Raw genomic sequence first — 26,434 nt, 5'->3', positions numbered from 1 at the left:
TTTTTTTTTTCTCGTTTGCTTTTTTTTTTCTTTCTTTCTTTCTTTTTTTTTCTTTATATATCATAGTTAGCGACGATTACTCGTTTGGGGTAGTAATGAAACTTTCGATATCTACGTATTACCTTTTTCGATAACCCACTATTCTATCTTGCCTTATTCCTCTTTCCGTTTCTATCTTTTTTCCTTCTCTAAAAAAAAAAAAAACAAATTAAATTCTCCCACTATCCTATCTTGTTCTATTCCTATTCCTATTCTCATTGTTTGTTAACTTATTGAAAAAAAGAAAAGAAAGAAAAATCTTTCCAGTTGGTGAAAATCATTGATTGCAAAGTTGGGGTTTTGTGGAAAAAGGTAAGGGGGGAAAAAAAAAAAGCGAAGTAGAAAAAGGAAAGTTCGTTGAAAGGGGTTTTTGATCGAATTCCTCAAGAATTCGCGCGTTGAAGAAGTTTTGTTAGGTTTTGCTAGAAATTCGTTTCTTCCTTTCTTACTTTCTCGTCAAACTATATATCACCGTCGGCTTAGCACTTTGCTCTCGGTATTATTAGTCTTTGGAGTTAGGGAGTACGCATGGACTCGAATCTCCAGGCTCGCTCGCATGGTTAACTTTGGCAAACAGGAATTACCATTTTATTGGGTGAGTTCTGGCGCCCTCTTAGCCAGCCAGCCAGCCAGCCCAGCCAGCCATCCAACCATCCAGCCAGCCAGCCCTTCCTATCCTCCGCCCCCTTGGCGTACTTCACAGCGACCCCTAAACGCGACGATTGGAATACCTAATCGTTCAGGGACCATTCAGCACCCATTGTTCCACCGACCAGCAGCCGTTGTTGGTGCTGTTAACGTCGAATCCTTTCACGCTCTGACGCTAATGCTTTTCTTTTCTTTCCTTTTCTTTTCTTCTTATTCTTTTTTTTTTTGTTTTTATTTTTTTTTTTTTTTTTTTTTTTTTTTTCATTCTTTTCTCACGAAAGGACGACTACTACTATCCGGAGTGTTAATCATCACGAGCTAACACGCACGAATTACCGATCTTCGATATCCGTGCTAGGATTAACGATGACGGACATCGGTTAAACTTTTTATTGAAATTTTGTTCTAAATCTATATATCGTTTAAGATAATAAAGATCGTTTAATTGTAATTAGTATATTCGTATTATGTCGTGAAATATTTACGCGCAATCCTCTGACGGCAACTTTGATTTTATTTTTAAATCGAAAAAATCGTGAAAATAGAAATGTTAAATTTTAATATTATTCACATCGTTGAAAAATAATTCTGGCTAATGAAAATTTAGAAATACTTGTTTTTTTTCTTTTTCAACAAATTATTACGAATTAAATTAAAAATGGGATTAGGAATATATGTTCATGTGGAGTCATTCACAGGACATATCTATCTTACACATCCTGACGGGTTATGGTTTTGTTTTTTTGTCTTTTTTTGTTTTTTTTTTTACTACGTTATCAGCGCTTGCACCTTTATTTTCTTTAAAAGGGGATATTCTTCCTCGAACGACGTTGAATATGATTAAATATGTACATCAAATTTTTATTTTATCACGAGAGCAGGTAATATATACAAACAGACGTTTTCTGGAATGATTTAGGGTGGATGTAAGGTGGGTGGTTTTAGTTTTATCTACGTTTGATGATCATCGGACGCGTAGAGATTGACGGAGATCGATCGATGAAATTTTCAAACATAAAATTAAAATTCGAAAAAAATTCATTTTTCGAATTTATCCAATCGAATCGAACAATTGTTTTTTTTTCTTTATTACTTTCTTTTTTTTGTTTTATTTTTTGTAACTTTTCATACGACCGATCTCCTTTTCTTTCAAAAGCTTTTTTTCGAATTTACATTCCTCTTATAATGACTCTACGCATAATATGCACAATCCTCCTCCCCCTTCTTCTTTTTCTTCTTCTTCCTCTCTTCTTCCTCTTCTTTTTTTTCTTTTTATTTATTTCTTCTTCTTTTTTTTTTTTTCGGTTTTTAATCATTAATTACTTTTTTTCTTCTTAACGTACTAATACTGCAGAATATTGTTTATGTCAAAATGTTATTCCACCGATCGTCCTCTCTTCGTCATTTCTTTTTTTACGAAGCTATTACTCGCTACACAAGAGAGTTAATTTCTAATCTTTTTCTAATCCTTTAAACGGCGTGTATGTCCGTTTTCGGACGATTAGGACAACTTTGGGACGTACGTGAGTGTTACTGTTGGCAGCCTAAAATACCATCGGAAGATTTTACTTTGTTTTTTTGTTTTTTAGTTTTTTTTTTTTTTTTATTTAACCACTACACGAGCGACTTTTTCATCCTCTCTTCCTCCTTATCATTAAACAAGGATTGGTAAGGATTAGATCGAATTGTAATTAAATGACGAAATTCATTCGCATAATTTTTGTAACACGATTCCTGTTAAAATTCATTGAAGAAAAAAGATCGATGAGAATGTCAGTCTCTCGTAAGTTTTTTGTTTGTTTATCTCCGTTTTTCTCTTTCTCTCTCTCTCTCTCTCTCTCTCTCATTCTCGCTCACTCTATCATTTCTAATACACTCGCGATTGTTCTCTTAAAAATCAAAATAGAGAAATACATAGATAAATTTCTAGTTAGAGTTCGGGGGGGGGGTTGGGTTAAGTGTTAATTTAATTTTCTTATACACACGTGACAATTGATCGTACACGTTCGTATGATTGTCACAAACAACACTTCACCGATATAAATCGTTCGACCGAGAGGATAAACATATTATCTTCAATTATTTATCATTTTTTCATTTCATTCCTTTTCTTTCACACGAAAGAAATATACATACAAATACATACGCGTATGCAGTTCATACAAATTCACGATCTAACTTGCTAAACTTGCACGATTTGTTGAAAAGTTTCAAGTCACCCCGTAGTTTTCATCACTCACCCCACACACATGCTCATAAAAGATAGTCACTCATTTTATTAAACGTTGCTTATCTCGTCGAATGAACATTCGTCATGGTCGTCTCTCTCATTGATATTGCACATCATCGTGGAATACGATAAACACGCTTTTATATTTCATTGTCTCATTGAAATACCTAAGTAAGCCATTATTGTTTTCGATAATCATGTCTCAATAATGCAATCGAATAACTTGAATCCATTATTATGTTAATTAATTTTGTTGTTGTTGTTAAACTTTACTTCGATTATTTCGTCGATCGGTTTGGATCTTTTTGTTTCCTTTTTTTTGTTTTTTTGTTTTTGGACGAACAACGAAAGCAGGTACTAACTTCCTTCTTTCATAATTTCTTTTTTTTTTACCCGTTTCTTTTCTTTTTTTTTCTTTTCGGTTGTCTTACACCTCGATTATAAAAGTTCTTCCTTAAAACCGGGTCGAACGAATTCCTGGATTCCTTTTGTCGTTTTCGGTAAAAACCGTTATTTCACGAACATCCAAACGCAAGTTCATTCATTAATGTTTCTTATTAATAAAACCCAAGAACAAGATGATGGAAAGTTGGACGATAAGTGATTAATTCCAATGAAGAAATATACTTGTAGTCTTCGTTCCTGTTCCTGACGACAACAGCAAAGATGATGAATTCGGCATCAACTTTGTCGGCTGGTAAATTCGATTATCTTCTCGAATCTAACGTTAAACTTCAAACCATTTGAAGTCCCTTGGTGATGCTTTCGACATGTTCCTTGGCTCGCATTCTTAATGCTTGGATGCTGCTCGTACGGGGATCGTGACCTGGAGGACTCGGAGGTGGTGGTTGGACGTGACTACCACCTCCTATGCTTGCCATTCCACCTCCCAATGTTCCTGCAGACACATCAACATTTTTTCTTGTCTTCTTCAATTCATATTTATTTGTTCAATAAAAATATCTACTTATTTATCATCTCTCGGCAATTATATTGATCTTTCTTTTGATTATATAAAATTTGTATTAACTTCTAAATTAATCTCTTCAAGAGACCGACTATATTTATTATATTTTATTTTATTTCCAATAATATATATATATATATTTATCTTATTTAAACAGAGATTTATATTTTTCTGGTCGGAAAATTTATAAAGAGAGTATTATATCGTATTGGAGGAATCTTGAAAAGATTAATAAGTCATATTTTCTTCTTTATTAATATTAAATCTACAACAATTTTCATATTTACAATTAAAATTCTAAATTTAATGTTATCAATAACGTATCTCAATATTATTTCATTATTATTCGCATAGAATAAAAATATAATGTTGTAACAAATGACAATTAATAATCTAAATAATATATATCGAAATACGAAATACGTGTTTAGCATTAATTGTACGTACGATGATTAATAAGAAAAGTGAAATGAACGTACCGAGTTATTTAGAAGTTGAAAGATCAATCAGTCCAGTCGAAAGATGTATCTTTATTCGTTCTTTGGTTTTTATATTAGATATTGAATATATGAGGAGGAAAGATATTGGTATAATCTTTCGTTTAAAATTGTTCCAATCGAAATCCGATGGAGACGAATTTGCTTGGACTCGATAGCAAGTGTCTCGATAGGTTCGACGTACCTGGGACCGCATTAGCCACAGCAGCAACGTTCGGAGGAGAGGGCAATCGTCTCGGGGAGGTTAAATAACTTGGATATCCTGTGTGCGGTGCTGCCAGGAATCCTGGAAGTGCGCTCAAAAGTCCTGGCGGTGCGAGCCAAGGATCTCCAGGTAATCCAAGAGTCGTTCCACCGACGTTTCTACCAGACATAAACCATAGATATATTTATGATTATTCCTTTTTACTTAACTTCAAAACTCGGTCAGCTAACTTTCGTGACTTCGAGGAATATATAATCGTAGTATCAAATGTAGATTGCTGGTTTATCTCTATCTTTTTCTCCTCTCTTTCTCTGTCTTTCTAATTAACTCAGAAGTTGTTAAACTCGCGAGAGGGAGAGAGAAAGAGATAGATAGATCGATAAAACTTCGTAAAAGACAATTTGTTATGACAGCGTTTATTATTGTCCACGTTTTAATTAATACTCAGAAAAAGAGAGAGAGAGAGAGAGAGAGAGGGAGAATGAGTGAGAGAGATAGAATCACAGCTTTTATGGTTAATTAAATTATACAACTTTATTTATACTTAGATAAAAATGTTAAATCTTTCGGCTAACTTTTCTTTATTTCACCATTTTATTAATTTAAGACTACGCTCAAACTATGTCGTTTATTAAATCTGAATTTCGGATTAATTAATTGACGCTGTCGCAAATAAATCTTTGATTACGCGAGATGTGTATATTTTTCAATAAAAATTTCTCGTATACAAATGTATCATTCGTAGTAAAAAWAAAAAAAAAAAAAAAAGAAAAAAGAAAACGTTGAAAATCATACCTCATGTTAGCGGCATGATGATATTCGCTTAGACCAAGTCTGGCAGCTTCCATTTTTTCTTGCCTACGCCATTTGGCTCGTCTATTTTGAAACCACACCTGGAACATTAGAAAAAAAAACAACAAAAATTAAACGAAAAATGAATTGAAACAAAAGTTTCGAATAAATGACGAACACGAACGTATATATATATATATATATATAAATAAATAAATAAATTGAGTGTGTAAGAGAGTATTTTAAATCTTATACATTTTGTTTGTTTTTCTCTTCTTAATTAACACTCTTCACTAGAAATGAAATCTCATTTACCAAGTGTCAAGAAACAAGTCAAGAGTCGTAGTCAAGTATAGTCATGTATGGTATGAGGGTAAAGTTACTAGTTCCCCTGTTTTCAAAGAGCCCTGCCGATTCAGACTTGTTTTTACGTTCTGTGAGAGCGGTCAACTGACAAATTCCCTGCTAAGAAGCACGCGAGTGCGACAGAGACAGAGAGAGAGAGAAAGAGAGAAAAAAAACGAAAGAAAGAAGAGGGGTTGGCGAAAATGGAGTTCCTTTGGCGAGCTGTGGTACTCGATCGAGGGCGAGAAAAGTGGCTGTTAAGCTTCTCTTTCTGGCACGCTGCGTGCAAGTATATATACAAATACAAGGAAAGAAAGTGCGATACACACAGAAACACACACACACACACGTATACACATATGTACGAGACGTATACATACATAGAAGTGCGCTGGCGCACTCGTTCTACGAAGGAGGGTTTGAGAAATGTCTCTGGGCGGGGCGGTCCACCCCTGGAAGCGGTTCTGGAATAAGAAAAGGAGGCCGTCTAAAGGGGTCCACCCTTCGTTCTTCGGCATCAAGAGGGTAACGAGCCCTTAGGGCAAAATCGAAAGTGAACGACGTGACGGTGTTCCGAAATGGACCGAACGAGTGCGAAAAAGAAAGAAAGAACAGAACAGAACAGAATTGAATGGTTGGCCAAGTGAGTAAGTAAGAAAAAGAAGAAAAAAGAAATAAGATGAAGAAGAGGAAGAGGAAGAGGAAGAAGAAGAAGAAGAAGAAAAAGGAAAGAGAGTAGGAAGTAAATGGTGGGGATAAGGAGCTAGTAGGACGGCCATGTTGATCTCTTTATTGTAACATGGCTGCTGTTGGCAGCCCGCTAAAGTCTATCGCGTTAAGAGCCGATGCTTATCGGCCTTTGCCTTCTCGGCTTATGAATTATTCAATGGCACGAAGAAACGACGATCGGGGGGCCCTATTGCGTGTGTTCGTGACGAATTTACAGAGAGATAGAGGGAAAGAGAGAGAGAGAGATGAGAAACGAGATAATAGAGATGGATCCATCCCAGGACAACCTGGTGGCCCATGATCATATATATATATATATATATATGAGAGAAGTATTCCATCAAGAATTATTTTTTTGTGTCTTCTTCTTTTTTTGTCACTTTGTCATCTTCGACTTCAACTCGTTGGACCAACCAAACGAAATTAAAGATCTCTCTCTATTTTTTTTTCTCGTTTGTTTCTTTCTTTCTTTTTAATTCCATTTTTATTGAACTTTATCAAGCTCAGCAATCCTGCGGTATAACGCTCGTTAAGCGAAGACAGACCGTTAACTGACAAGATGGAATTTCGATTGAAGTGTTGCTTCTCGTTCAACTTGTCACGAAGAAAACGGTTAAGTAATTGGCTTATCGTTGAAACTTTTTTTTCATTTTTCATTTTTAAGAGACGCTCGAGGAAATGAAAATGTATTAATTGAACGAGCTCGGCTAATTCTAACTATCCTTCTTTTCTTTTTCTCTTCCTTCCTTCCTTCCTTCCTTTCTGCATCTCTCTCTTATTCTTCTTGTTTTCTTTTTATATTTTATTTTTTCTTCTCTCGAATCAACGCGAAATATAAATAAATTTCATCCTTAGCGTAGAACGACCCTTTGCAATTTAACATCCGACCTTGTTAACTCCTTGGCTGCTCTCCAACTGCCCCGAATTCTTTTCTCTTACTCACTTTCTTTCATCCATTCTTGAGAATCTTTTCAAGATTTATCTTCTCGACTTTAATGGGTCCGACACACGTAATAACGAGAACAAAATACAACGTTTTAAATAATTAAACGACGAACGTGTTCACATTTTAATAAAAATCCACGACTGCGTTGTAAAATATTATTACGAGAATCTCTTTATATAAGATTTGTTTTCTTCATTGTAAAAAAGATTCGCTACAGACAAATGAAAAACAAATTATTTTCGTACTAACGTGTTCGAATTTAAGATAAAAATTTACCACCGGTTTGATCTTCTAAAATAATATTACTATAAAATATCTTCCAAATAGTTTTTTCTTGATTTTATAGATTTATAATAGATCACAAAAATGATATTTTAAATTGTCAAACGAACGTATCATGAAAATTTAAATTAAAAAAAAAACCTCTTAAATTCGTGTAAAATAATAATATTAAAAATTGACATAAGTACTATAAGATATTAAATAAACGAGTATAATAAATACGTCGTAGGAGAATTGTCTTGTTACGTGTTGGTCGTTTGGTTGGATATTGGCGAAGGATTCCCAGGTTTTATCAGGACGATATTTTGCTACGAAGTAGAGAAGCAATTTTCTTTCCTGGCCCCGTAGATGAGGAAAAGGTCATGGACAAGATGCTACGTTGAAATGATGAGAAAATAAGCGAATTTCCCTTCGTATCTCTTATATATCTTTTATCTCCTTTTCATACCACCCCAACCTCCCCCTAACCTCTTCTCTCTCTCTCTCTCTCCCATTTATTACCATCTTACTCTTTCTCTCTCATTGACTCGTGCCTGCCTGCTTGCCTGTTTGCCGGCCGGAGCAACGTTCCCGAACCCTCCTCCACCCCCTTCCTCCCTCTCGCTCGAGCGCGCGCGCGCACGCGGAAATATAAAGAACAGGGCTAACGCGGCTTAACCTTTTTAGGTCGTAAATTTATTAGAGTAGGTACTTCCAACCTTCTCCCACCTCTTTCTTAGTTTTCCTCCTTCGAAGCTCGACTCGCTTCCCTTCTTTCGCCTTATTCCAATCTCTCCTCTTCCCCTTCAACCACCTTCCTCCTAATCCTTATTCTTATTCTTCTTCTTCTTCTTCCTGCGTTCCTTCCTTCCTTCCTCTTCCTCCTCTTCTTCTTCTTCTCCTTTGCTTCCTCATCCTTTCTTTCCAAGGCAACGCTCCACGGCAATGATATTGCGAAAGTAAACTCGCTTAGACGGTTTAAATGCAAGAAAATTGGAATAAAATGGAAGTAATTCCAGGATTAAAATTGCACGTTGTGTTCCCGTGGCGCGTTGCCATCACGAAAGAAATAAAGGGTGGGTGGGAGAGAGAGAGAGAGTGAGCGCGATCAACGAATAAAAAGCTCTTCCTTTTACGCGCTCCTTTCTCAGCGTTTATATCCTTCCTTCTCCTCTCCCCTCTCCACACCTTTCTTTATCCTTTCTCATTTTTTGTTGTTGTCTTCCTTAAAAAGTATTTACTTACTTTATCTAACTTTCTAGTTATTTCGATTTTGTTTTTTTTTGTTGACGGAAGGAACGCATTGGAACAACTTTTTTTAGCGCGATTCTTTTAGTCTTATTTTTATTTTATCTTTCACGCGAATTATTTTTTTTTGTTATTTAAGATATCTGTGTATAGATATTGATTTAATAGAAATGAAAGAAAATTAGGAAATATATTTGTTTGTTTTTGAAAATAATTTCGTCGCGATCGGAGACGAATATAATTATAATAAACGTTAAATATTCGTGTATCTACTAACTTGGAATTTATTTTTACGAATATTGGTACAATTTTGATGCATTTGATATAGTTGTTACTTGCACAAAATGATATTAGAAAGATAAGGAAGATATTAAAAATATCTTCTTTTTACTATTCCTTTTTTATGGATTTTTTTTTACGAATTCGGAGGTACATCTCGATTTAATATCTTCTCACATTTATTCAATACTACAAAAGAGGTCATGAATATTTTTAATATACGATCAACGTAAATTTGAAAGAAAAAGAAAAAATCGACGTATAGTTATTATTTGAAATATAAATCAATATTAGAAAAGGAACCACTTATTCTTTCTAGACAAATTTCACATTTTTTTAACAATAATCTAATTCAACGATTATCATACGACAATTTGCTTGACACAAAAAGATTATATTAAAATAATTTATAAACCATATATGACCGATTTTGAAATTAATTCAACAACGTCATTGAATATTTTATTGTTGTCGATTCATCGAAGTTATAAAATCAGATATTGGTTCGGTTCAATGATGCTGCGTCATAAAATATATTCCTGGGGTACGTCCACTCGAAAGTTGAGCTTTTCGATAGCGTACGAGTAAAAAAGATCGAATAAAAGTACTCGTACGTACGTTTATATACAATACATATATATATACTATATATACATATCTGTATATATGTGTGAAAGAAAACGAGAGAAGGTTGTTAGCGATAAAGTATCGACGTTAACGTCGTTCCGGCGGCTGCGTAACAGCTTTCGTTGATGTTCTTCCTGGTGACATACGGTGACGAGCACTCGACGCAACAATGGCGCCGATATCGCGTCAAAAAATCACTTTTCCACCATCTTTTTCTACTTGTTTGTTTTTTACTCTCTCTTTTTCTTTCTCTTTCACTCGCTTTAGTTATTTTTATTGTTATATAAATATATATAGTTCGATAGATACAATTATACTTACGCGCACACACGCATATACACACAGATATATAAGTTATGTCAATATAATATTTTTTGATATAATACTTAAATGTATTAACCTGTTCTAAAAGTTTGTTTACTTTTTCTTAAGTTTTTTTTACATATTCTCTATTTTAGATTTTTTATTATTATTATTTTCTATTTGATATTATTTATATTAACGATTGGTATAGAAAATATTGAGGAAAAGGGTAAACGAAAATAATGGAATTTTTATGTGATTATGTGATCTTTTTTTGTTCTTATTTTAACGTATTGAAACGATTCTTGAAGTTATGTACGCATACTATGAAATATTCTGTATACAAAAAAATTATACGGATAGATGGATATACGAGTACGTATATGTTGGTAAATATATTTGTACGTGTGTGTGTTTGTGTGTAGACGTATCTATTTATCTACTTCTCTTTACTCCTAACGTCTGATCGTTGTCTCCTTTACAGGCAGAGATCCTTCCGGAAGAACGATCACTTTATATTTCGGTGCCAAGCTCTCGTCGAATTTGGATTACCGCCGGTAAAAAGGTATTCGAGCTATTCACGCTAGAATGGACGCATTGTGGACACCCAAAGTATTAACAGATTTGTTTCATTGTTCCTTCAACGACACTACTATCTTGATACTTGAGAATAAAAAAAAAAGAGTTGCCTCTTCAGTACCTTTCAACAAAGTTATTATATTTCTACTCGTTTCAAACAAAATATCCAATCGAAATTTTTGGTCAGACCACTTTACTGATATTAAATAATGTATTATTTCGAAATGATATTATATTCGACGAGCTCTTTCTTCATTTTTTTTATATTATCACAATCTTATAATGAAATATTCAAATTAAATTTTTATAAATATAAATAACCACACATACACACACCAAAGGAATAAAATATTGTCTCCGAGATTGATACGGGAATACTAAAACATTGAAGTTGGTAAACAACCGACGATGATAGGGCTAAGGGAAGGGGAAAATTTTTCACGGTGAGAAACAAAATGTCGTACCCAGGGTTATTTTTCTTTCGGATGTATTACAAGTCTATCAAAGGTCTATCGTTGATCTATTACTGGAGTACTAGGTATATACTCTGGATAGAAGAGGGGTTGGCGAAGCAAGGAAAGGGGCGGCACACGTTTCGAATATAAGCCTAGATTCCGGTCCAGGGCACCCGTGACCATGGCTCGCATAGCGAACTCAGAGAGAGAGAGAGAGAGAGAGAGAAAGAGAAGGGGGAAATGTTTGGAGAGGGTTGGAGTCTATTATTCGCCGTGCTTTTTATGTTACCCCCTCTCCCTTTTCCCTTCTATCCTCTCCTCTTTCTCCTCTATACTATTTCCCCCGTTTACCCCTCTGACCCGTGTGCCATGTCAAACTGTCGACCAAATTCAATCCTAAGCAGTCGTTCTCATTCTTCCTTCAAGAATCACCGATTCTTGTTTTTAAACAAGGGCGTAAGAGAGAGAAAGATATATATATAGTTGGAACACGAATCTATCCGCAGTGCGGCTAATTCGAGCTTGATTGGCGGTGCATCGAACTTCAGTAGCTTAATCGATTCTATACTCTTTCCATGAAACCCGATTTACGTTAGATAGAAACACAATCAAATACAATAGACATTTGGTAACGCGAACATTTGAAAATTCATTGTTGTTAATGATCGTAGCAATAAAAATACGAATGTAAAATATTTGTTGCGAATTGAACTGTTAGAATTACATTGAATAGAATTAAGGTGCTATTCGATTGAGAATCACTGGCATCCTTCTCCAATAAAGCCACCCTTGTCGTTGCGTGTAATCGCCCTTAAACACTCCAACGCCCTACAGTACTTCGATACAATACTAATGTGCTACAAATAACATCCCAAACACGAGGCGATTTCACTTTTACAATGTGACTAAACGTTGACTACTATTGTACTATCTTTTTCTATAAACTAAAAACGATCGTACGTTGATTTCATTTTGTTTTTTTTTTTTTTTTTTTTTGAAACCTTCAGGTAAAATCTTAATGTCCTGCAAAGTCTAAGAAATTGGTTAAATTTCTGTTTCTTTTGTAATTAGATTTTATTTGATAGTTAAAAGAGATGATTTAAGTTGATCGTCACGAAAAGGAACGCGATACCACAATGCGGTACTCGGAATACAACAACAACAAAAATAACACAAATCTCCTTTGGTTTTCCAATCCACCCTTACTTACTTAGTTTAGGTGAGACACAAGGAGGGGTAGAAATTTGTGTGGGGGTGGTTGGTTGGTTGGTTCATTGGTTGGTCGCGTGAATGAGACTGGAGCGTTACGAAATTCGTGCAAATTAGCCTTATGGTCTCTCCTGTATTTTGACAAGCGCGTATTCATTGTCTCGCTAGAGTCCTCGAAATTACATACGCGCATTTATGTATGCTTACACACATACATTCTATATATATATGTACCTATATTTGTTAGCGCGTTCGTTCAACGCAGAACGATGGAATCGGCTACGATTGAATAGGTCTTTTGTCTAGGAAGCTGTTTAGAATGCAATACGTGTTTTGCAGCTTTGCTTTATTCCATTATTACCATCCTTTTTTTTTGGAATATACTTTTTTCAAAATTCATTATCGCATTTTGATAATGAATATCTTGCATCGATAGATAATGCAAGATAAACGGTAAAATAGAATAATTTGGCATAATAGAAATAATTAACATCCTACGCTTTTGTTTTGAAGCTTTGATTTCTTACATTATATCTATCCTTTTCTATTGTTATACTTTTTTTAATTCGTTATCCCATTTTGATGGTTAATATATCTTACCGTGATACTCAATGCAACACATAACAATAACCGTCCAAGAAAAGTATCTCTCTCTCTCTCTCTCTCTCTCTCTCATTCTCGTCAAATAAAAATAAGATAATTTAGTATGATTAAAAGAATAAAATCCAAAGTCTGTTAAAATCCGATCCGTTGTAGATTATATATACGACATATTTAGATATATACTTAGTAATAACTCTAATAACTCGTAATAAAGCTGAAGCTGGAGTCATATTAGCGTCAGGAGCACGCATGGCCGCACAAAGGGCGACCGCCCTCGACAAACACCGTGACTTTTGATGATTATTAACTTCACGGTGCTACGGGACGGAGAGGAAAGAGAAAGAGAAATAGAAAGAGAAAGAGAAATAGAAAGAGAAAGAGAGAGAAAGCAACGTAACAACAGGAGAGACCGTCGGAGTCTGGAAGCTTTCGTTACTCGTGTGTTCGCAAGTGAGAAAGAGAGAAGGAAGTAGGCGCCGTAGACAGTAATCCGTTGCCCTGAAGGCTTTCGTTTATATATAATATATCCTGGAACCCCCTAACACCCATTTCCCCCTCTTCCACCACTCTTCTTTCTTTCTTTCCTTTTTTCTCTCGTTCTTCTTCATCTCTTTCTATGTTTCTTTCTCTTTCTTTCTCTTTTTATATCCTTGGATATCTTCCTCCCACTTTGGTCGGTCACGTTTACTCACCCCACCGGTTCTCTTCACCCTAGGTCGTTCCTGGGAACCAAATTAATAGTTGCTTCTGCCGGATATATCTCGAATTCGGTGTATTCCCTCGCGAACGAGCATTTGGATCCCCTTCCTCCTCTTCTCCCTTTTACTCTCTCATTCTAATTCTCTTTCTCTTTCTCTTTATCTTTCTCTCTCTCTCTCTCTCTCTCTCTCTCTCTTGCTCTCTTCCCAAAGTCCCTTACTGCGTTTGACATCGGTTTCTCGTTAAAGGACCGCGTCGCACGATATCTCGATCAAACGAACCTCGCCTTCGCAATCGAATGGGTTTAATCGAACGGACTAGGAAAATTAATAACTCGCGCAATTTTCAAAGGGAACTACCATTTCTATCTCTCTCTCTCTCTCTCTCTCACTCTCTCTCTTGATATTTCTCGAGACACGACGACAGGACGATCGGAGTTTTATTACTTATTATTTGTTCAGATATTAATACATATCCATTTCTACCGTCATCATCATGATCATCATCATGTATAACTACACCACTACCGATTAAAAGTTTTGAAATTATTTACTACGATCTATCATTATTTTATAATATTTTTTATATATCATCATTTTATTTCATTTTTGTTATTAATTATATTATTATTATAAATACAAATCTCGCAAGAATTATTCGTTGCAAGTATTTTTCGGCAGCTAATCTCGGGGGACGAATATTAATTATTATTAAACTTGATCGTAAAATTTGCGTCGATCGTTAAAAAAAAATAATACAACATCGCAGATATAAATCGGCATCGAATTTATCCGGGCAAACCCAATATATTCGTTCTTCTCCAATTTCAAGATACGGTCTATTAACTTCCTACGCTTATCGTTCGCATCACAAAAGTAATTTTGAAATAAGAAAAAAAGAAGAAGAAAAAAAAAACCGGAGAAACTTTTCGTCAAACGCGGAGAAAAGAAAAATATAAAGAACGCAAGAAAGAAAGAAAGGAAGGAAAGAAGAAAGAAAGAAAGAAAGAAAGAAAGAAAGAGAGTAACGTTACTAATCCATATGGATCGCAAGAGGGATAATACCTGCCGGCTCGAAAGTAGAGATCTCGAGAACTCTTGAAACGGATATATTTTCACCAAGTGACATTCATCCTTGCGTATACGAGAGAGAAAGAGAGATAGACAGAAACAGAGTAGACGAAGAAAACGAAGACGAAGACGAAAACGAAGAAGAAGAAGAAGAAGAAGAAGAAGCTAGTCGTCGCTCTTCTCGAGTTCTGCCTTTGTAAAAGATCCCTCTTCCTTCTTCACCGTTGCATTTTGCATCTATATACGTCTGTGTCGGTAGGGTACACATTTAAAAAAAAAAAAAAGAGAGAGAGAGAGAGAGAGAGAAAGATAGATGCATATTCAGCCCGGTAGCGGCAAGAAATTCGATCTTAGAGCGCCGTGGAAAAAAGAGACGAGCCAATGAAGAGAGTTAAGGGGGTGGCGAGGGTTGGGGGGTTGGGTTGGGGTAGCTAACGTTGACGGAAGGGGGAAGGAGGATGGGGGGAGGGAAGTAGAGAGAGGAGGGATGATGCTGCGGGTGGTGGTGGTGGTGGTGATGGTGGTGGTGATGGTGGTGTGTGCCAGGACGTGCAGAGGGAAGAGGGCAAAAGCAACGGTGGAACTGAATACGTTTGTACCTGAGCCCGACAATGGCCTTCGTAATTTGATTACAAGGACCGCCAGCTAATTGTTAATTGCTGGCCTCAGGACCGTACGCCGACAAAGGTTTCATAACATTAGATGGAATATTAAAACGAGCAGGCATATGTGTACAACCAACCCTCCGCTGTACCGCAGTACCGCGTGCGTCCTACATCGTCCCGTGGAATCTTTCTTTCTATATATATTTTTTTTTTTCTTCATTCTCTCTCTCTCTCTCTCTCTCTCTCTCTCTCTTTCTGTTTTTCTCTTTCTTAGACATTCGTTCTTTCCTACTTTGATAGGAACGAGAAGTTGTTCAATGTATGCTCCTCTCTAGTCGTGGGAAATATTTTCTAATCTAGGCCCATCTCTCCTCGTAATTGTTTGATTTCCTTCGTAGGAAATTGATACGTCCTTTTAAATTTCTTAAAAGAATTTAATTTGTTATACGATTATATATTGGCTTTGCGATAAGGATGAAGGTATATAAGAGAGATAGAGAGAAAGAGAAAATAAATTATAATTATCGTTCATTATAAAACGATCAGGATTTCGATTAAATTTGATTTTGGAATTTATTTTTATACTCGTTTAAATTATAATTTGAAGTTTCGTTGCTTGATGGACGTCGTCCATCTTTCTTCTGTTTCTCTCTCTCTCATTTTCTTCATCGTCGTCGTCGTCGTCGTCGTCATAGTTGAGGACACGCGTTTCTGCCCTCGGTGTTTAACAGCTAATCTGCCAAATGAAGTGTTTTTGTGTTTGAGCACAACACTTCGTCTCAATGCGAGGAGCAAAACCGCCCTCGGGAAAAGGGTTGCTTCGACATGATTGATGCTCGAGGGAGCAACGCAAGGGTCTCTCCAACCCTTTTTACTCGAGCGGCTAAACGGAGTGCTTAATTGAGCCACAGACCTCAGAACCTTCGGACAGCTAATCTTTCGAACGTGTCTTCGCGAAACAAAATGAACTTTTTCTTCCTTTCCTTTATAGCTTTTTTTCTCCATCGATGCAGTTATTGCTTCTATTTAACCTCCCCCACCCTCCTGCCCTCTCGCTTCCACCACCCCTAATAAAAGATTTTCTCCATAAAAAAAAAAATTTATAAACAACAAACATAAATTGATTGTATCAAACGATTTGAAAGAAAATCACGGACGTAAATCTATCAACAATCTATATATAATGATTTTCTCAATAGAACTAACTAAATTTCTAAGCATCCCATCTAAACGTAATTTGGCTTCTCGAAATTCACCTTGGGTAAGTTCGAAGGGGTTAAGACGAGGCGGGAAACAGTCTTTCAGGAATTTCCACCGTGAGTGTGAGTAGTTTGATTCTTGCGTTTGCTTCGAGAACCCAACCCTTTCTTCTATCTCTCCATCCATCCATCTATCCATCTATCTATCTATCTATCTATTTCTCTTTCTCTCTTTCTCTTACGAACTTCGCGCAGGCGCGTACACACAAACACACATTTATATATATATATGTATATACTTACGCATCAACAATGTAGAGAAACGACGCAGACGACGGAAAGGATGGAACACTGGCCCGTAATGGAGTTTCCAAATATTCGAGGAGCCCTCGCTCAATTTCGAACAATTTGCATTTAGGGTGAAGTGCAATTAATAGAAGCGGGGTGTTGTCCCACGCCATTCCACGCCTATTAACACTATATTCCGCGGGAGTTTAGCATATCGAGGGGGCAATATTGAGTTACGCGACAGTAATTATAATACTCGTTAGACGGCGCTGCAAGAGAGAGAGAGAGAGAGAGAGAGAGAGAGTTTACCCTCTCCGCATGCTCGCGCGGTCCGTAAAGGATCGAAGGACGCCTTCCGCTTCCTCCCACTCTTCTTCCTACCTTCTCCACCTTCCCCTCCTACTCTAAACGCCTTTTCCAAAGGTTCGTCGAAGGTCTCGACAGTTTGGTTAAGAACCCTTCTGGTTTCGATTTCCATCTATCACGATGATACCTATTCTCTCTGATCGGTATAATACAAAAAAAAAAATATATATATATATATATCAATTTTATTAATAAAAATTAAGAAATAATAAATAATGTCTTGTATACCTCTACTTTTTGTCATCATTTTAATATTATAAATGTAATATACATGAGATTGGATTGACGAGTTTGAAGATAACGTCGAACGAAAAGAAAAATAATTTCTACGTCGAGTTCAACACACAAATTTCAATCCATCAGTCGAATAATTATGATTAAAATAAAACAGGAATTTTGTTCTATATTTTACGAATTATTCGATACTATCAAGTTTGTATTGTAATATTAAAATATATCTAGAATTGGTTTTCGTTAGTTATTCTTATCGGGTTTCGAGCAAAACGATGACTCGATTATGACGGTAGATCGAATCGTCGTAAAAGAAATTGCGAAGGGATCCTTTCCCTTTTTTTTCTTTTTTTTCTCCATTGAGAAAGACTATCAACTTCCGGGTTAGTTATCTTTTCCGAACCCCCGTTCTTCTTCTTCTTCTTTTTCTTATTCGCGAGGTCTTGGTACGGAATAGTGTCTCGAGACACGCTTGATATTCTTTTCTTTTTTTCATCCTCTTCCTCTTCTTCTTCTTCTTCTTCTTCTTCTTTCTTTACCACCCTTCGTAGTATTCTTTCTCTTTCTCTTTCTGCAGGTGTCCAAGCTCCCACGATCTTTGCTATTTCTCGCCGCCCCATTTTCTCTCGTCATCTCGCGTCTAGCTATGCCATTATCTTATTTTCCGCTTGGAAACATCGCACCCACAAGAAAAACGATCTTTCGAGGTGTTAGAGAATAAGCGAGGAACGAGACAGAAACAGTCAGAGTAACAGAAAGAGAAAGGGAGGGCTTGGTGAAACGAAAAGAGTAAGAGTGAGAGAGAGAGAGAGAGAGAGAGAGAGAGAGGGGGTGAGAATAAAGTGAAAGACCATTCGCACGAAGAAGATCACAGGTCTTCCTCCTGTAATAACATTTGTATTCTCAAGCACCTTCTTTTCCTTACGGATATCGAGCCCCCGTACTTTTATTCGCGAGAGTGACTAAAATGCTCACCCTCCCTCTTTCTTACCCCCCTACTCTCTCTTTCTCTCTCACTTATATGTTCATTCGTTTTACAATATGACGAGACTACTACGATTTACGACGGTGGAATCATTTATCAAAGTCAACGTTAGTGTTTTAGGTGAATATTGGTATTTTATATTGTATTGTATTGTATCTTTTTTTTCTTATTTTTTAACAACTATTTTTTTCAGTACGTGATGCTATACAGTCATAAAAATAAAGTTGATGGTAGTTTAATTGTTGCATGTTGGTACTGTATCGCGTATTTAGTTATTATTATTAATAATTATTGTATAGTTATTGTGTAACAATAATGTTTGTATGATGTCTTTTTTGTTTTTTTTTTAATTGTGTTTTAAAGAATTTTCTTTCTTTATTTAGTTGAACAATTAAATGGTATATTTGTTTTAAAAAGAAAATTGATAGGGTGTGAACACAATTGATGGATAAAATTAGGTAATATTAAATAATATTGATGTATCATAATGATGATAGTATGATCGTACTATTTCTCAGACTATTATTTTGATTTATATAGTGTGTTAACCACAAATAAGAAGAGAGAGAGAGAGAGAGAGTAAGAGAAAAGAAAAAAAGGAGCCTGTTGCAAGAGTTCTCACTGAATGTCGCATTAAACGACTTTATGGTGTCACCTATGGGTATTAATATTACGACGCCAAGCTTATGGTCCTCGCTCCGTTGACCACGACTATCGAAGGGTGAATATGGAAAGAGGAAGAGAAAGAGAAAGAAAGAGGGTTGACGTTTGATCAAACGAAGGGAATGCTTTTTTGTTTTTTACTAAATTTAAATATTACACAAACATTTTGTTCGTAATAATTGCCCCTTTTTCTTTTCACTCGACGATTAAAAAATAACAATTTTATAAATAAATCAAAGATGTTAAAATTTATTTTCATTTGTTTGTTCAATAATTTTCAACACATTCGATTAATAATATTCTTTTTTAAATAAATGACCAATATAAATAAAACTATTGATAGTATTTGAAATAAATTTTATTTAGTATTACGATCAAAGTTACGCGATAATACTAATACTTGTTTATAAAATATCAATTTTAAAATAGAATAATTTTTCTTTTGATTTCTCGTATAGTACTGATTATTTATTTAAAATATTGGATAAAAGAAATTTAGAAGAAATTACCAAATAAAAATATACTGATACGCGAACGAAAAATGCTTGATCGTAGTTATGGCTACGTTTGATTTGACACCCCATAGATAATTTCACCCTTACCGGTCACCTGCGATTCGTGTTCCGACACCGTGTCGACGTTAACGATCACGATTTAACTCCCCTAATAAAGTCGAATTAAACGCTCCAACGAACTGAATGCCTAGCACTCGTTACTATTATAGTCATTGACTGTTTTTGTTTTGCTACTTTGTAGAAACATGTAATACTAATTACAATTTCATACTCGTTTTTTATCCAAAATATTTTTGTCTACTTTAATTTATTTATTTATTACGACAAACTAGAATTGTATGTTTTTTTTTTATTCATTTCACCGAGAACGATTTTTCCAGCTTAAAGCAAATAGAAAAGAAAAAGAAACACAGAAATTATAACACTTTTCCATATACACATAAATTCCCCTTTTTTCACACATACAAAAACACACATACACGCAATAGACGTATACGCAAGTAGTTAAACGCCACCTCGTTTCTTCGCGTCGTGTTTCGCGTAAAACTTGAAAATTAATTAAACGTGCACGCAATTTCAACTGTTTCGTGACTCGTACAAGTAATAGGAGAAAGAGTTTAAATAGTTAAAGAAACATGCTTTCTCGAGCGAAAAATTAAAATGGTTCTCACGCTACCATGGTAGAAAAGATTTTTCTTTTGATATTAAGTAAGATAGGTCGATATTTAACATGACTTTTTTTTTTGTTTTTATTCTAGGTGTTACTTTAAAAGATTTTTCTTTCCCCATAGAGACATTTATATATTATATTAATAATGTATCATCATAAATTGAAATACCTATGAATGTGTTAATCATCGTATCAATGGCAATAAGCCAAACACCTGACATTTCATTAAACTATTATGATTGAAATCCATTTCTAAAAGGGGAACGTTGTTGTTTACTCTACCCTTTTATCCCCTTTTTCGAATTATTGTTATTAAATAATAAGGGGATTTTAGTAACAGTGTTCTCACTAAACGATCATTGAATACTTCGCTTTCAAAAGATAAAGATATTATACAAGGATTATTATACAAAACGAATATAACATATCTAAAAGTTGAAATTTAAACGATTAACTAGTAATCTAATTGCCGATATATTATTATTATTATTTTGGTTAAGCGTTAGAAGTTAGTTAGTTTCTTTGGAAAATCGTTACGATTGTCGACTAATTAATGAACTCGCGCGTGATCAATCTCCATAGTTAAGCTGCTTACGTATTACATTTGTGTGTGTATATGTGTTCGTGCGTGCTGCTAACCGACGTTCTTATACTTAAATACACGCAAACATAAATGCATATATATATATATATATATATATATATATGCATTTATGTTTGCGTGTATTTAAGTATAAGAACGTCGGTTAGCAGCACGCACGAACACATATACNTATATATATATATATATGTATTTATATATATATTGTATATATACGTGTGTATGTATACGTGTATCGTGAAAGTACAGGTTGCTGGTTGGAACGATTAAACGAATGTAACGTAATTAATGTATGTACATCGCTTAACTATCCCGCCATGACTGTCGCGTAACATTTAATGCACCTACCGATGTAAATGTAGCTCGCGAACCGGCGATAATTCGATAACGGCTGCGAAATTAGTTCTTGCGTGCGATTTACATTCTCGCTGCGACCTATAAAAGTATGCTCCTCGTTATTATTATTCCGTATAGTGCGACGAATTCTTCGATCTGACTATTACTTCGCTTTTATTTCAACTATATCTTCCTTTCTACTTTTTTTTTTTTTCTTTTTAGATATATATTTTAATTGAGAACGAACATTATAATAGTCCAAATAATTTAATTGGTGTTGAATTACGTGAAAATACGTAATATACAATATATTATTATAATCGTATAAATGCATCTTAGAAATAAATTCAAAATAACACTATGTAAATGGGTCAAATTACTTTTCATTAAATCGTAATAAAAGTTTCACGAAGTGTGAAACGATTGTATATTTGTTTTCCACATTTTTTTTCCCCCTTTTTTTTAAATCTCCGATTAAAAGCCAATGTGTTAAAAAAACATTCTCGATATTATTTTCCTTACAACAATATGCGTCATAGAAAACAAAATATTGTTTAGAATTCTTATATGCACGTACATATATGTGCAATCATTTATGCATACGAACGTAATTTCATTCGCTTCACGTGCATTTTTCAATCTCACTCCAATGTATTTAATTTTTATTTCACTTTACTTTATTTTATACGTAACTTCAATTTCTTTTTTTTTTACCTTTTCCTTTTTTCTTTTTTTTTTTTTAATACTCAATAGGATGCGAACGTAAATAAAAATGTAATTGAGAAAAAGTAATAGCCGAAGTTATATATTCTTGATGTTTTATTTTTCGAATGACAATTTGTCATAGAAAAAGGAAATATATATGAAAAGAGAGAAAAAAAGGACAAAAAAAAAAACAAGAAAATTGAAATCAAATCTCGACTAAAATTTCGATAAATACGTACAAATGTATGTGCAGCAAGCATACATCGTGTTACGTGTTGTATAAGAAATCGAAGTAGAGTTGTTGCTTTGTTTTTTTCTTTTTTTTTCTTTTTTTTTTATTAGAAAAAGAATATAAAAATGTATCGAGAGGAATAAAATGGAACACCAAGCGAATTAACGTTTAATCTCCCTTTCGAAATATTTCTGAAGCAAATTGTTGAACGCGTAACGGTTTTATCGATCTTTCTCTCTCTTTTTCACTTTACTTATACTCTCTCTTTCTTTCTCTCTCTCTCTCTCTCTCTCTCTCTCTCTCTCTCTCTCTTCATACGTATTTGTGTATATGTATGTGTATTGTATGTACATAGTTTTTTATAAAATGAGAAGAGAAATAGATAGAAACAGAGAGAGAGAGAGAGAGAGAGAGAGAGAAAGAGATTCGAAGAACGGTTTTAAATTCTTCCGCGCCGTTGTGTGCGGCCATCGAAAAAAATTGTAATCGAATTGGAGTATTTTTCCAATTGGCAATCGTCCGATGGCTGTTCGTTCTGGGCATCGGAACATTGGTCATTCACCCGTCTCCCTCGATTCCAAATTAGTTGGCCTACCGCGAAAAATCAATCTGCCCGCTTTTTTCCGCCTGCCTCCCTAGATTCCACCGTTGTCGATTCCACTCTTCTGTGGTTGCAAACCCGGAAATGTTATATACACATACACATATACATTTATCTGTATATATATATATATATATATATATATATATATATGTGTAGGTATATATGATATACGACTAATCCACAACCTTTTCTCTCTCAAATCCTGAGATTTTACAGATAAATATCACGTTGCTCGTTCCTCATTTCAATTCGAAAACCACGTTCTTACGTTTATCTGACAATTTCATATTGAAAAAAAAAAAAAAGAAATAAAAAAAAGGAGAACAATTATTTCTTTTATCTTTTTTTTGTTTTTTTTTTTTTCTGGTTCGCATTTGTATCATTGAAAAATAAAAATGAGATAGTTTTTAAAATTAAATTTGTTTTGGTAGATATATTAAAATTAGGCTTTAAGTAAATAAAAATAGTAATTATATGTTTCAAATCTCTATTAAAGATGGTAATTACAAATGTGTCATAGAATTTTAACAAAGAGTTTTATTTTTCAAAGTATTAATAATCGAATATTAAATATAACATATAATAGCAAAGAGAGCGAGAGAAAGAGAGAAAGAGAGAGAGAAAAGAAAAATCCACGAGCAATTGTGTGACATACATTTTGTAGTTATATATTTTATATGTAATTCGTATCGATATTTCGGACAATATTTGTACGATATTGTATAATTATTTCTTATTTTACTTTTTGTTGTTTTTTTTTTTTTTTTCATTAAAATAAGAATATCATCTAAAATTTGTCGTATTATATTAAATTAAAAATTATACTCATCGAACAAAAAATATATCGTTCGATGCTTGATCACAAACTTAAATAAACTAAATATTATATTAACACATATCTCTCTCGATATATATTTTTATTATCGAATGATTGATCTAATACGATTAAATCATAATTCTAACTAATCATTAAATCAATACCGAATATTCAAATTACCAAACACATATCCGATAATACTTGCTAATTAATTATACTGACCAAATAGTGTTAATCTTCTTGTCTTAATACTAACACCTACAATCTATCTGTTTATCTCTCTCTCTCTCTCTAATACGTAGACAGGTTTGGTTAAATGATCAGGTAGATACAAGGGTAAATAAAAGCGAGTAGGATGAAAATCTCGGAAACGGTATTTTCCCGGCTAGCAATCAGAGTAGCAACCACCAACTGAGCGAACCCCTCGTTGGTGGTACCAACTATCTTTCTATCTTCCTCTCTCTCTCTCTCTCTTTTACTTTCACATTCTCTTCTATCTCTTCTCGGTTTTATCCAGCCAGGAAATTCTACGCTCCAGCCAATAAAAGCTCTGTCTCTCCCAATCCACCCCCCCCACACCCACCCTTCCCCCACCCTATTGTCATCGTCGATATATACGTTTATCTATCTCTCTCTTTTTTCTGATTCCCGTAATACCTCTCTCTCTTTCTATCTTTCTTTTTCTATCTCTTTTTTTATATCGTGCGTAGACTCGAACCATCTCGTCGGCCTAATAAATCCGACAGATAGGATTGGCGTGCGCTATCAATTAAAAACGAAGCCGAACGAGGTGCGTTCTCTCGTTTTGAGACTTATTCATAAAAGAAAGAAAAAGAAAAAGAAAAAAGAAAAAAAAAATAAGAAGAAGATTCCATCGGGTTGTCTGTTCTTCTCTAATAGGATTATGCGATTAGGTTTACCTTAGGGGCAACCCCTCTCGGCCCACCCCCCCTTCATCTTCAGCTTTCTCATCTTTTTTTTTTTTCCTTATTCTTGATACGATTCCTTTGGTATGATGAAAAATGTAGAAGAGAAAAAAGTAGAAAGTTATAAGAATGAAGAAAATAAATAAAACGAAAGGGAGAAATAGAGAGAAAGAAGGGGAGGTAGGGGGGAGGGAGGGGCCGGGGGAGTAGTAGTAGTATTTTTTATCATTTTTATTCTTCTTTCCCTTTCCATCTGTCTTTCGAATTGGAAAAAAATGGTGTGTGGTTTGAATGGAAAGAGAGAACGGGCCGGTAGTCGGTGGGTTTTAAACGTAATTTAAATTTTTAATTGCGACTCTCTAGTCGGAGAACGACGCCTCCGTCGTCCTTTGCCTTTTAACCGAGAAACAAAAAGAATGAGCGAGCCAATGAGTGAGAGAATGAAAGAGGAGGCAGAGAGAGAGAGAGAGAAAGAACGACCTTTCCTCTCGTTTGATGCTACTGTTTTTTTTAGAGGGAAAAAGAGAATGAGACAGAGTACGCAGAATCGTTCTTAAACGTTCTCCCGTTAAGCTTTCCACTCTCTTTTCTCAATTCCGCGAGGCGGAAGGAAGTGGGATGAGAGGGGGTTGGGGGTGGGGTGGGGAAGGTGAGGATAGGGGGTGGTGAAGTTAATTAAAACGCGTTGTTTTATCCGATCTCGCGAGATACGAAACGCTTGCTTGGAAATTGGCTTGCTTTGAGTAACGAGATAATCTCACAGAATTATTTGGTACTGTATCGAGACATTATCATTATCTATATAGTTTTTTAATATAATCATTCATCGGTATTCTTAAATTTTTATCCATTTTTTATTCATTATTAAAAATGTTATTTCGTATATTGAATGAGAGTAATAAGTAAAAATTGTATAATTCATGAAATAACAATACACGACGGGTTAAATTAAATTACATAATAATTAGTAATATCTATAATAATATCGTATGTTTATTAACTTTATTGTTCATCATTTTACGCGTACACGTGTAGATATTTTTTTTTTGTTTTTGTTTTTTGTTTACTACAATCAAAAGGCCAGGATTTTAGTTTGAAAACGTTCGAATGTTTTAATCGTCCGGAACACGCAGAAGGGCAAATTTTTAATAAACAGTTTCAACGTACATAATATGACCAGCGCATAACATTTGATCACGATTCGCGAAGCGGTAAAAAATACGCTTGCGTGATTCGCTATATTTTCTGCAAAAGAGAGAGAGAGTGAGAGAGAGAGAGAGAGATACCTACATAATCCCTACCCTTCGATCGTGATCGGCCTGCCATCATTTTCCGCGCAACCGAGTAAGCTTCTTTTTATGGTGTTTTATCGTGTTTTTATTTTTATTCTTGTTTTTTTTTTCTTTCTATTTTTCTTTTTCAACTTTCTTTCTCATTTCATACAAGCTCGTAGAGTTTTATTCGCGATAAACGACGATTTGGATATATTAAAACGGAAAAAAAAAAAAAAAGAAAAAAGAGAAATGGAAAATAAGAAAACGAAAACGTTCGAGATCGAAATCGAAAAGTCGGTTCGTAATAGATCTAACTATTAAAATCGCGTGTACACTTTTATGATAGAATATTATTCACGCATGCATCGTGCACATGTATATTCGTTGAAAAATTATTCTAGCAAAAGAAGGAATAATGTATATCTATTATTGGTCAAATGCAAACACGCTAATGGATCGTCTATTAAACTATTCAACTATTATGAACAAGAAATGTACGTTCGCAAGATAATAATGTTTAATAATCTTTCTATAGATTTTCTATTATATCAAGTGGAAACGATAACCTCGAAAGAATGAAGAATTTCAAACGATTATTATTATTATTATTATTATTATCGTTACCATTTGGTACATACACATATATATATATATATATATATATATATAAAATACATAATATCATT

At 34.6% G+C, this 26,434-nt stretch overlaps 2 protein-coding genes across 3 annotated transcripts in view; one reads left to right on the top strand and one right to left on the bottom strand.

The window, feature by feature from the left end:
- LOC106788958 (kynurenine/alpha-aminoadipate aminotransferase, mitochondrial-like) overlaps positions 1-26,434 on the top strand; it is a 103,411-nt gene that overhangs the window by 27,528 nt on the left and 49,449 nt on the right. The gene's annotated exons all lie outside the window — the stretch shown is intronic.
- LOC106788961 (retinal homeobox protein Rx1-like) overlaps positions 1,794-26,434 on the bottom strand; it is a 43,894-nt gene continuing 19,253 nt past the window's right edge. The window contains exons 3-5 of one of the 2 annotated variants that reach the window (XM_014752722.1): positions 5,382-5,479; positions 4,566-4,744; positions 1,794-3,815 (exon numbers count right to left, since the gene is read on the bottom strand). In XM_014752722.1, the coding sequence (XP_014608208.1) occupies positions 3,652-3,815; positions 4,566-4,744; positions 5,382-5,479 (441 nt within the window). In that variant the 3' untranslated portion in view covers positions 1,794-3,651. Of the gene's footprint in view, positions 3,816-4,363; positions 4,745-5,381; positions 5,480-26,434 lie in introns of both variants that reach the window. The other variant, XR_001381951.1, reaches the window with a different exon arrangement.

This window comes from Polistes canadensis, unplaced genomic scaffold (assembly GCF_001313835.1).
Source record: "Polistes canadensis isolate GaletaPanama2010 unplaced genomic scaffold, ASM131383v1 scaffold_158, whole genome shotgun sequence".
In the NCBI taxonomy this organism is placed as follows: domain Eukaryota; kingdom Metazoa; phylum Arthropoda; class Insecta; order Hymenoptera; family Vespidae; genus Polistes; species Polistes canadensis.
Note: the sequence above shows the minus strand (reverse complement) of the source record. Positions and strands in the feature narration are given on the sequence as shown.